The sequence below is a fragment of the Petaurus breviceps genome, unplaced genomic scaffold, assembly GCF_028583685.1.
Source record: "Petaurus breviceps papuanus isolate PSGF00001 unplaced genomic scaffold, PetGlider_PUasm1.0 99, whole genome shotgun sequence".
NCBI lineage: Eukaryota > Metazoa > Chordata > Mammalia > Diprotodontia > Petauridae > Petaurus > Petaurus breviceps.
The window spans coordinates 10,921,437-10,933,139 of NW_027187465.1; the positions used below are offsets into that span (position 1 = coordinate 10,921,437).

The 11,703-nt window shown below is 40.9% G+C and overlaps 1 protein-coding gene across 1 annotated transcript in view; it reads left to right on the top strand.

The window, feature by feature from the left end:
- Positions 1 to 230: 230 nt before the first annotated feature.
- The window catches only part of LOC138156440 (2'-5'-oligoadenylate synthase-like protein 1), a 16,221-nt gene continuing 4,748 nt past the window's right edge, over positions 231 to 11,703 (top strand). Inside the window, 4 exon segments of the mRNA XM_069081758.1 lie at positions 231 to 578; positions 5,288 to 5,296; positions 6,136 to 6,412; positions 9,762 to 9,937. Coding sequence (XP_068937859.1) covers positions 405 to 578; positions 5,288 to 5,296; positions 6,136 to 6,412; positions 9,762 to 9,937 — 636 coding nt within the window. The 5' untranslated portion in view covers positions 231 to 404.

Sequence of the window (11,703 nt, forward strand, 5' to 3'; positions counted from 1 at the left end):
CAAGGACATTTCCAAAGAGAAAGCATCTTTGGCAAGAGCTGAATAGCAGCCAACCTAGGGAGAAAAGTCAGACTTCAAATAGCTAGTTTCCAAACGTCATAGAAAGGAAACCCAGAAAGCAGAGAATTGAAACTAAAGTGTTTGGTGACTAGCAAGAAGCCAAGCCCGTAAGGTGGTCCAGAGGACATCCAGCCAGGGTCCCTGACTTGGCAGACACCCTTTGCTCTAGCCTTTGATTCCAAGAAGAGAAGCCCCACCAGTGACCTGATCGCATAAAAGCTCCTAACTTTCCTGGTCCTTTTCCTGTCAAGGTAGAGCAAAAAGAGGCAGATCCACCTTAAAAAGAGGGGCGGGGAGTGGGCTGGACAGCTATTTATCTGTATCGTACCCAGCCCTAAGCAGAGATGGAGCCGTCTCTGAGCCTGTTCAATACTCCTTCGAAGAAGTTGGATGCCTTTATAGCACATGAACTCCTCCCTACCAAAGAGTGCAAAAAGGAGGTCCATGATGCCTTCCAGATGATCCAGAAATTCCTTCAAGATTCCTGTTTCAAAGATCAAGAGACCAAGATTCTGAAGGTGCAAAAGATGAGAGCCTGCCCCAAGGGTGTGGGGAACTATAACTCTGTGCTCTAGGAATCAATGCCTCTCCTCCTGCTCCCCCTGCCAAGAGAGTCACAGAAACAGCACAGGAGTCAGTTGGTCAAGTCAAGTCAACGAGCATTTATTAAGTGCCCACTATGGGCTGGGCATTGTGCTGGGGCTAGAGACATACAGAAAAGCAACCAAAAATATCCTTTTCCTCAAGGATTTTACAATCTAGTAGGAGATACAACATACAAACAAGATATATACAGAATTGAGGCATCACAGAGGGAAGGGGATTTGGAAAAGCTTATTTCAGAAGGTGGGATCTTATCTGAGACCTGAAAGAAGGAAGCCAGGGATTCCAGAGGGCAGAAATGAGGAGGGACAGCTGGTGCATCTGAATTAGGATTTTACAAGAATAGGGGTCTCTTTTGATCCAAACTCCCTATTCCCCACTTCTCTCCACCAACTCTCTGGGCTCTACCTGCCCCTCTGCCCTCCAGGACTCAGGCAGAACCAGTTTTTCACAGTGATTGATTCTTTATGTCCTGCCATAGCCAAGCCTTGGTCCATTTACTACACCAGCTGCTTCTACCTACGTCTCTATTCCAACTCCTGCTTATCTGGTTTCTTTGTTATGACTCTTTAACCCCAAGCCATTCTTCACCTAACTTGCTAAGCTAATTAACACCAACTTATTAAGCTATACTGTGCCCAACATACTAAACTATTGTGCATTCAGTTTGTTCACAGAAAACGTGTGCCCAACTTACTAATGGATTCTCAACTAGCTAAATAAGGAACACCAATTTGCTTAACTAAGTGAATGTGCACAAAGTTACTAAGTTAATAAGCTCCTGGCTCAGTAGATTAATAAATCGTTAACCACTAATCTCATACCTACGTTGCTAAGCTCATGTGGTCCCAACTTAGTAAACAAGTGGGCATTGACTTCCTAAACCAGTATGTGACCAACTCGGTAAACTAATGTCTACCCAATTGCTAAACTAATGGGTACCAACTTGCTAAAATAACCTATACCTAACATTTATTTCAATAATATTTTATTCTTCACAATTACATACAAAAACAATTTTTATCATTTACATAAAAAAATTTTGAGTTCCAAATTCTCTCACTCCCTCCCCAGCCCTTCCCTGAGGTAGTAAGCAATTTGATATAAGTTATATATGTGCAACGACACAAAACATTTCCATATTATTAATGGTGTGAAAGAAGATATAAACTAAAAAAGAAGCCAGAAGTGAAAAATCATATACTTCCCTCTGCATTCAGATTCCATCAGTTCTTTCTCTGAAAGTGAATAGAATTCTTTCATCATGAGTCCTTGGATTATTTTATAACTGAGAATAACTAAGTCATTCCTACTTGATCATCATACAATGTTGCTGCTACTGTATGCAGTGTACAGCTGACTTCACCTTGCATCTGTTCATGTAAGCCTTTCAGGTTTTTGTGAAATCATACTACTCATGGTTTCTTATAGCACAATGTTGTTTCCTTAAAATCTTATACCACAACTTGTTCAATCGTTACCCCATTGGTGGATGTCCCCTCAATTTCCAATTCTCTGCCACCACAAAAACAACTGTTGTAAATATTTTTGTACAGATGGTCCTTTTACCCCTTTTTTAATATGTTTGGGATATAGACTTAATAGTGGTATACACCTAACATTTTAAGCTCACAGACACCAACTTACTAAACTAAGATGCTCTCCACTTGCTAAACCAATGTGTGTCTAACATGCTAAGCTAATGGACACCCTCTTTCTAAGCTAAGACACTCCCAATTTGCTAACCTAATTGATACAACTCCGTAAATGCAGAAGTTCCTTGTTTGCTGAGCCTACCTTGCTAACCTAATGACACCAATGTGCAAGCCCATCATGTTCCCAACTTATTAACCTACTGTGTGCCCAGCTGGCCAAGAGGTCCTAGGTCTGTCCCTTTTGTCCTGACATTCTCCCCACTTCCTGTTTGCTCCATCTGTCCCTCACACCCACTGCTTCTCCTGGGCAGCATGAGGAGGATGCAGGTCCCCAGAGTATGTGAGGAAGTGTGACCTCAGAGAGGAAATAGAAGCCTTGTACCACTCAGAGGCACAATATCCTGTGGGGTAGGACTCCCAGAGGTGGTCCTGGATGCCATCATAGGTTAGAGAGAACATGCCCAGGACCTTGACATACCTGGAGCTGGAGAACCAATGCTCGGGTTGCTATTTATAAATGATTAGAGCTCTGTTAAATCATTTAAACAATTAATGAGAATAATTGAGTATGTTCAGACCTGGGTTAGGTATTGGGCAAGATGCACAAAGGGAGATGGTCAAGTCCTCACCCTCCATAGGTATCAGCTCTCATCTCTGGAATACGAGAACCAGTCAGAGCCTTTCTGTTCCATATCTGTGGTTCTAGATCACAGAGACAGAAGCACATTCCCTGCCCCCAGAGGGTGACCTCTCTACTAAGTCCTTCAACAGGTGCTGATTGAATCTACTTTGTGCCAAACACTGTTCTAGGTTGGGACAAGAGATACAAAAATAAACAATCTCTGCCCTCAAAATATTTCTACTCTATCCCAGAGAAACAACATAGAAACATATAAGTGAATGCAAAATATATAACACAACAACCAAAACTAAAAAATCCCACCAACCCACAGAGTTATTTTGACCCCAGGAGTCAGGTGAGTTGATCTCAATCCCAGCTCAGCTGCTAGACAGTGACGAGAGCTTGGGCAAGTCACTGGGTCTTAGTTGCAGAGAGAATCATAGGTTCACATACTTATAGCAGTGAAGGTCACCTTCAAAGTCACCTAGTTCAATATCTTTGTTTTACAGATGAAAGCCAGAGAAATGAACGGTATGGAGTTAAGTAGCTAATATGTGTCAGAGGTCAGACTGGAACCCAAGTCCTGCTGATTCCAAGGCCAGCTCTGAAAACTCTAGACCATTCTGCCTCTCATTCCATGCTACAAACAAGGAAATTAAGGTTCAGAAGGGGGTGGAAAGACAAAGGAAAAAGCATTTTGGGGGAGAGGTGGAACAAGCATTTAATTTTTTTTTATTCTGCCATTTTTATAGTGCTTTTTTTCCAATTATATGTAAATACAATTTTTAACAGTCATTTTTACACAATTTTGAGCTCCAAATTTTTCTCCCTCCCCTCTTCCTAAAATAGTAAGCAATTTGATATAGGTTATACATGTGCAATCATGTAAAATATGTTTCCATATTAGTCATGTTGTGAAAGAAGAAATAGACTAAAAGGAAAACACACACACAAAGTGAAAATAGTGGAGAGAGCTATGTCCCAAATTGCTGGGGTTTTTGAAAATGTTGTCAGAAGTCTGAGGAGGGCAATTTTGCTTAATAATTTCTTGAAAGATAGTGTCTAGGCTCTTTTTTTGATCATGGCTTTCAGGTAGACCACTAATTTTTAAATTATCTCTCCTGGATCTATTTTCCAGGTCAGTGTTTGTTTTTCCAATGAGATATTTCACATTGTCTTCTATTTTTTCATTTATTTTGCTCTGCTTTATACTGTCTTGATTTCTCATAAAGTCATTAGCTTCTAATTGCTCTAATTTAATTTTGAAGGAATTATTTTCTTTGATGAGTTTTTGAAATTCCTTTTCTAACTGACAAATTTAGCTTTTTAAGGCATTCTTCTCTATTGGCTTTTTGGGCCTCTTGTACCATTTGAATTACTCTATTTTTAAGGTGTTATTTTCTTCAGTATTTTTTTGGGTCTCCTTTAGCAGGCTGTTGACTCACTTTTCATGATTTCCTTGCATCATTCTCATTTCTTTTCCCAGTTTTTCCTCCACTTCTCTTACTTGATTTTCAAAATCCTTCTTGAGCTCCTCCATGGCCTGCAACCAATTCATATTTTTCTTGGAAGCTTCTGATGCAGGAGTTTTGACTTCATTGACTTCTCCTGGTTCCATGATTTGATCCTTTTTGTCCCCAAAAAGGGTTCTATGGTCTAATTGAGCTTCCTCTGCTTGCTCATCTTGCCAGCCAATCACTTGACTTTTGAGCTCTTTGCCATGGTAGAACTCTGCCTCCAGAGTGGAGAGAGCTATGTCCCAAATTGCTGGGGTTTTCACAAATGTTTTCAGAAGTCTGAGGAGGGCGCCCTCTCAACAGACACCACAGGCTCTGGCACACTGAGGTTTCTCATCCCAGGATCACCACCCAAGACTGCACAACCCAGATCCAAACAGGTCAAAGCAAGAGTAATTATCCTCTGAATGGTCACTTGGTCCCCCTACAACCTGCAGACCAGGAATTTTGGAAGCTGCCACATGACAGCAGTTGCAGCTGCTGCCTCTACCACCTCTCACCCAAGGGACAGGGGCTGGACTGCACTCTTCCTTCACCCTTCCAACAGAGTTCCCCACTTTTACTTTCTCTTCCGCGTTTATGGGTTGAGAAGTCTAAAAACCACCACAGCTGCTGGTGATTCACTCTCTTGAAGTCTGCTCTGGCCAGTCTGTGCAGCTGTTCAGGGCTGCCCTGGAGTGGGAACCACAGCTCACAGGGGACTGCGCTGGGCTCCCAGCACTCTGCTATAGACCTTTCCTGGCGGCTGCCAGGTGACCCTCAGCAGGAGATTTATTTCTCTATCTTTGCGGGCTCTGTAGCTTTAAAATTTGTTTAGTCATTTTTTACAGGTATTGGAAGTGGTTGGAACCAGAGACCATGCCAAGTTTGTGCTTTGACTCAGCCATCTTGGCTCCACCCCAATCAAAAATGAGTTAGAGAACTTCTTTATATGATTATAGATAACTGACTTCATCTGAAAACTGACTGTTCATATTCTTTGATTTTTTATTCATTGGGAATGATTTGTAGAAATAAGAACTTTTTGAGAACCTACTGTGTGTCAAACACTATAAACATATATTTATATTTAATATATTTATAAACATGTTAATATAAATATATTTATATTTAGAAATATATATTTATTTATAATTGCCCTAATCACACTGTGAGCAAAGCATCTTATATATGTCATTTCATTTACCTCACAGCAATCTTATGAAATTTAGACTGTAAGCTCCTTGAAGGCAGGGACAGTTTGTGTGTGTGTGTGTGTGTCGTGTGTGTGTGTTCCTTTGTATACCCAGGGCTTAGCGGGCACGTTACACATAGTAGGTTCCCAATCACTTTATTAATGATGATGATAACAACTTATTGGGTTTGGACCTAGGAGGCAGAAGGAGGAGCAATAAGCAAAGTCACAGAGAGACCCATTTAGATGTACTAAAAAACCAAGCAGCAAGCATTTATTGAGTACCTACTGTATACCCAGAATTGAAGATACAAATGGAATTAATGAAACAAAAATTCCCTAACAATTAGGGTTATCCAGGATGGTAGGCAGCAGCTCCCCATGGCTGAAGGTCTTCATGTAGAATTTCCCCAGTGGAAACATTGAAGTGGGGGTTCTGTACACATAATGCTCAGATCATAGGCCCATCCCAGATCTGTGACTCTGTTATTCTATGCTTGGCAGGCAGGGTCTGTGATGAATGGGACAATGCTGAAGCACAAGGGAGAAGTCCACATTGTGGTGTTCCTCGGCTGTTCCAACTATAATATGGAGGCATCATCCCACCATGACATGCTAATGCTCATGAAGGAGAGACTAGACCACTATTGCAAAAACCTGGCCTACACCAGTGAAATCTGCATGGACCCTGAAGTCCCCAGCTCACTCTTCTTTACAATTCAATCCACGATGACATCAGAGCCCATTGATGTGGTCATCCTGACTGCCTATGATGTTCTGGGTAAAGTAGACATTGATTCCCCTTCCAGACCCCTTGGCTTCCTGAGTGTACTTCTGAGGGAGCAGCACTGAGCCTAGAGTCAGGAAGATCTGAGTTCAAATCCAGCCCCAGACACCTCCTGGTTGTGGAACTCTGAGCAAGTCACTGAACCTCTGTTTCCCTCAGTTTCCTGAAATGTAAAATTGGGATCATCATAACACCTATGTGCTTGAATTGTTGTGAAGCGCTTTGCAAATGCTCAATGCTATCTATATAAATGCTAGTTAAATAGCTGAGCAGAACTTCCAACCCAAGGGCCCCTGGGTCATGGGCTTCTTCTTAGATAGCCATTTCCAGGGTCCCCTCAGTCAGTAAAGAGCTTGAGGAAGACAGTTATAAGGAGATTTGCCCTGTGCTAGTGGTGGGATATTTTGGATCAACTCATGGATGATTTTCAATGATGTCTGACTCTTCGTGACCCGTCTTGTTCATGGGGTCTTCATGGTAAAGATAATGGAGTGGCTCGCCATTTCCTTCTCCAGTAGATTACAGCAGAGATTAAGTGACTTGTCCAGGGTCACAGTAAGTGTCTGAGGTCAGATTTGAAATGAGATCTTTCTGATTCTAGGTCCAGCACTCTCTCCACAGACATGAATGATAAATTCAGAATATTTATTAAAGAAAAGTAGCAATATCTGAATCCTGTCCCTAACATGTTGGGTACTACCTCAGGAAGGACAACCAGTTCACAGTGGTCCTGCAGTATTCCCATCAGAGAAAGAATTCTGGACTAGATGGTCAGAACTATAAGTGGGATGAAGAGAGAAGGCCTGTGCCCCATCAGGGGCCTTGAACATACTCAGGATTCATAGGCATGGTAGAACAATAGAACTTAGGGCCAATTTAACAACAATAATCAATTAAAAATAGGAAGCAATGAGACACCAGTCCTTGTATCCCAAAATCGCTCTCCCGCTCCATTTCATCTGGAAGTGGTGTCCAGCCCCTACCTCATCAAGCAAAGTACTTGTCCTCAACATAAAAATTCAGTTTTGGTCATGAAAAAGCATGAGGCTGATTGAAAATATCTCTAATGCACTATATTCATGAAGTTGGTTGATCTAAGGGTCTAAATCTCAGGAGAGAAATCAAAAGACCTTTGACCTCAGTGGAGAAAGGGCCTAAGGTGTATCTGGGAGGATCCTAGCACTTAGCATAGTTCCTGGCATGTCATAAATGCCAACAGCATCAGATGGTCGTGGGAGATCTCACTGGGAAGAGCACACCCAAGAGGAGATGGCTTATCCAATAGATTCCCTGTCTCCCTCTTTGGATCAAAGATCTAGAGACCATCAAGTCCAGCCTCTGCATTTGGAAAAAGTTGAGGTTCCTAGGGCTGAAATTACTTGCCCAAGGTCACTTCACTATAGTTCATACAAATGCTTTTCAATTTGATACAATTCAAACCATCTGTTTTATCTTTTATGAGAATCTCTGTCCTTTGGTCTAGAATTCTCCTAACCATAATTGTGAAAGGTGCCTTCCTTCCATTCTCCTGATTTTTTTCATGATGTTACTTTTATATTTAGATCAAGTATTCATTTGGAACTTATTGAGGAAATGTGTAATTGCTGGTCTAAACAGATTTTCTGCCAAACAGACCACCAATTTATCTACTAGCTTTTTTTTTTTCATCAGATATGGAGGGTCATGGCTTTACCAGTCAAAACTGAATGAACAACAGTGATCAACTTTGAAAGTTAATAAAAGAAGTTGTTAAGAGATTCAGATGGTGGAATTGAAGCAATTCAGCCTACAAGTGAGGAAAAGAATAGTTGTCACCGTGAAAAGATAATGTTCAACATAGCAATGGACAGATATTAGAAGCTGAGCATACTGAGGATTAGTTTTGATGGGAGGGAAAGATTCATTCTGGTATATATGTATATGTAACATAGTAGAGTATAGATATGACATAATATATTATTATACATTACATAAATGTATTATAATATGAATGTATTATCCATAATAATGTTGTGTACAACACATACAATATATTATGTATATGTGTGATTATATGTTATGAATGGTATATAATGCATATGGTATATTTGTTGTATTGTATGTTACATGTAATTGTATATTATATACATATTATACATAAATTGTATATTATAAGTTGTGTTAAATATGTTATGTGTCTCAGCATGTGTGTTATAATATTTTAAATTTATACTAACCATTCATTCAATAATTACTGCTAAAACCATGACCCTTCTTATTTGGAAAATTGGTGCTCTGTATGGCAGAAAATATGTATGTTTTGTATTGTGTACATGTGTGTCATGTATGTATATTGCACATATGTATGTGTGTATACCTATAATTGCATTGTGTTGTGTTGCATATAGGTATATATTTATACATATTTTCTGTGTGATGCTGCTATATAGAATACATATGTGTCATATAATTATATGTGGTTTGTATTCTATTTTACATATCATATCAATTACATGATATATTGTATGTAATTTCAAACATGTATATAATTACACGTAGATGTAGTTTCTGTTTCCACAACGGTGATTTTCTAGGTTCCAAATTCCTTTGGTGGTTGTTAACTTTTCTGCCGTCCCCTGTACCTGGGCCAACTTTCCTAAGGCATCACACTGTTCCTTGACCCACATCTCAAGCTCCTCGTTATGTTCTGGATGTGCCTTCTAAGAATGAAAGCTCGAGGCAATGCTCTTGTGCTCTATTACCACCTTCTCATCAGTGCAAGGATTTTGATGCTGCCTATTGTGCTTGCATTGTTGTTATTGACTCATATCTGACTCCCTGTGACTCCATTTGGGTTTTCTTGGCAGAGATACTGGAGTCGTTTGCCATTTCCTTCTTCAGCTCATTTGATATATGGGGAAACTGAGGCAAACAGGGTGAAGTGACTTGCCCAGAGTCACACAGCTAGTAAGTGTCTGCAGCCACATTTGAACTCAAGTCTTCCTAACTCCAGGTATAGCACTATGCCACCTAGCTGCCCCTTTTGTTTGTAATAGAAAACCCATATTATTGAGTGTCTCGTTTTAATTGCAGATTGTGCCAATCTACAGTTTTGTCTTCATTTTTCTCATGCTGACAGATAAAACGAGGGTTTTGGTGGATGCAACCATTTCATGGTTTTTCATGCCCATAATGTGAGCACCCAGGACCCAACTAAACACATATTCCCAAGGTCCCAAGACTCCATAGCTAGGAAGTATCAGAGGTAGGATCTGAAACCAGGTCCTCTGACTCCTCCTGGACCATATTATCTCCCTCCTCCCAGCACCACCTCGAAAATCTCTCCTGATTCTTCTTTCCCCAGGATCCTCTCATCCCACTTGTCCACCACCCCCTGAGACCTATGTGGAACTGATTAGGGCCAAAGGCCTCCCTGGGCAATTCTCATCATCCTTCATAAAACTTCAGAAGAGTTTTATAAGAAGTCTTCCCACTAAGCTGAAAAACCTCCTGAGACTGGTGAAGCATTGGTACCTGCAGGTGAGGGGGCAGTGAAGTTCCTGGGGGCCAGGGCCAGGGAGGGAACGAACTGGGCATCCTTGGGAACAGAGTCAAGGGAAAATGGAGAATCACTAGTGGGGGGTGGGGAGAGACAGAGACAGACACAGAGAGAGAGAGAGACTGCCAGAAACAAAGAAAATCAGGCAGGAAAGATCCCATGAATAAACAGACAGAGAGACAATAGGGCAGGTAGGCAGAGACATAGAAACAGGCAGAAAGAGCTAGAGACAAAGACGAGCAAAGAGACAGAGAGATAAATTGAGACATAGACAGAGATAGACAGAAAAGTGACATGGAGAAAGATACAGGTGGATAGAGACAAACAGGTAGAAAAAGACAGAGAGAAACAGACAGAGATGGACAAGTCAAGTCAACTCCCCACGCTTTGATTTATCTTGTACTTGGTGAAAGGAGCTTTCTTAGGTGCTGAGGGTACAAAGCCAAATGTAAAAGAGTTCCTGCCCTCAAGGAGTTTGCAATCTACTGGAAGAATACAATATATACACAGATAAATAGATACAAAGTAACACAAGAAGAGACTGGGCTAATAACCAGGGGATCAGGGAAGTCTTCCCTGAAGTGGGCATTGGAAGGGAGCATTGGAGGGATTCCAAAGACATTGTGGAGACAGAGGTAATGGGACTTGGCACTAACTAGATACAAGAACCTTGGTGACTGGGACGATGGTGGTTCCTCAACAGAAATAGCGAAATCAGAAGGAAGGGTTTGCTTAGGAGGGAAATGATGAGTTAAATTTTTGATTTGTTGAGTTTTAGATGCCAATAGGACCTTAAGGAGACATCAAGCAGAAAGTTAACCAATATGATTTGGTTCAACAAACATTTATTAAGCACTTACTGGATACCAGACACTGTGTCCCTTCTCTCAAGGAGTTGACATTCTTTGGGACTGTGTGTGACTAGGATTAGAATTCAGAAGAAAAAACAAAATTAAGAATGTAGATTGGTTATCATCTTTACAGAGAAGATAATTGAACCTAGAGAGTTATTTTGAATCACTACGAGAAAATGTAAAAAAAAAAAAAAGTTTAAAAAAAAAAAGGCAGGCTACAGTCTTGTGGAACAAGGAGTCAGAAAAGCTATGATAATACAGCAAAAGAAACTGAGTGGTTAACCAGAGAGAGAGAAGAGAGGGTTGTCACAGAAGCAACAAGAGAATTGGAAGAAAAAAGATCCAGAGCTGGAAAAAACCTTGGAGGCTATTGAGTCCAGCCCAATCCTGATATAGGTAAGGAAATGGTGAGGCTCAGAGAGGTTAAGTAACATACCCACGGTCACACTGCTAGTCAGCATCTGGAGCAGGATTAAAACCCAGGCCTTCTTGCACTCCAAAAAGCACATCCAGAAGTTGTTTGACAGGGTCCAAGGTTGCAGAGACATCTAAGAAGGTGAAGACTGGAAGAAAGCCATCAGACTTACCAAGTAATATATTCATGGTGACCTCTCAGAGAAAAATTTTAATATTAATCAATCAGACTGAAAAAAAATGTTAAGTGGTGATAAAATGGAAGCAGTCTCTCTACTGGAAGAGCATAACATAATCACCAACAAATTAATGTAGAGCAATTGGGAGTGGGGCAGAGAGAAGGGAGTTGAGGGAGAAGGAACGAAGGAAGGAAGGAAGGAAGGAAGGAAGGAAGGAAGGAAGGAAGGAAGGAAGGAAGGAAGGAAGGAAGGAAGGAAGGAAGAAAGGAAGGAAGGAAGGAAGGAAGGAAGGAAGGAAGG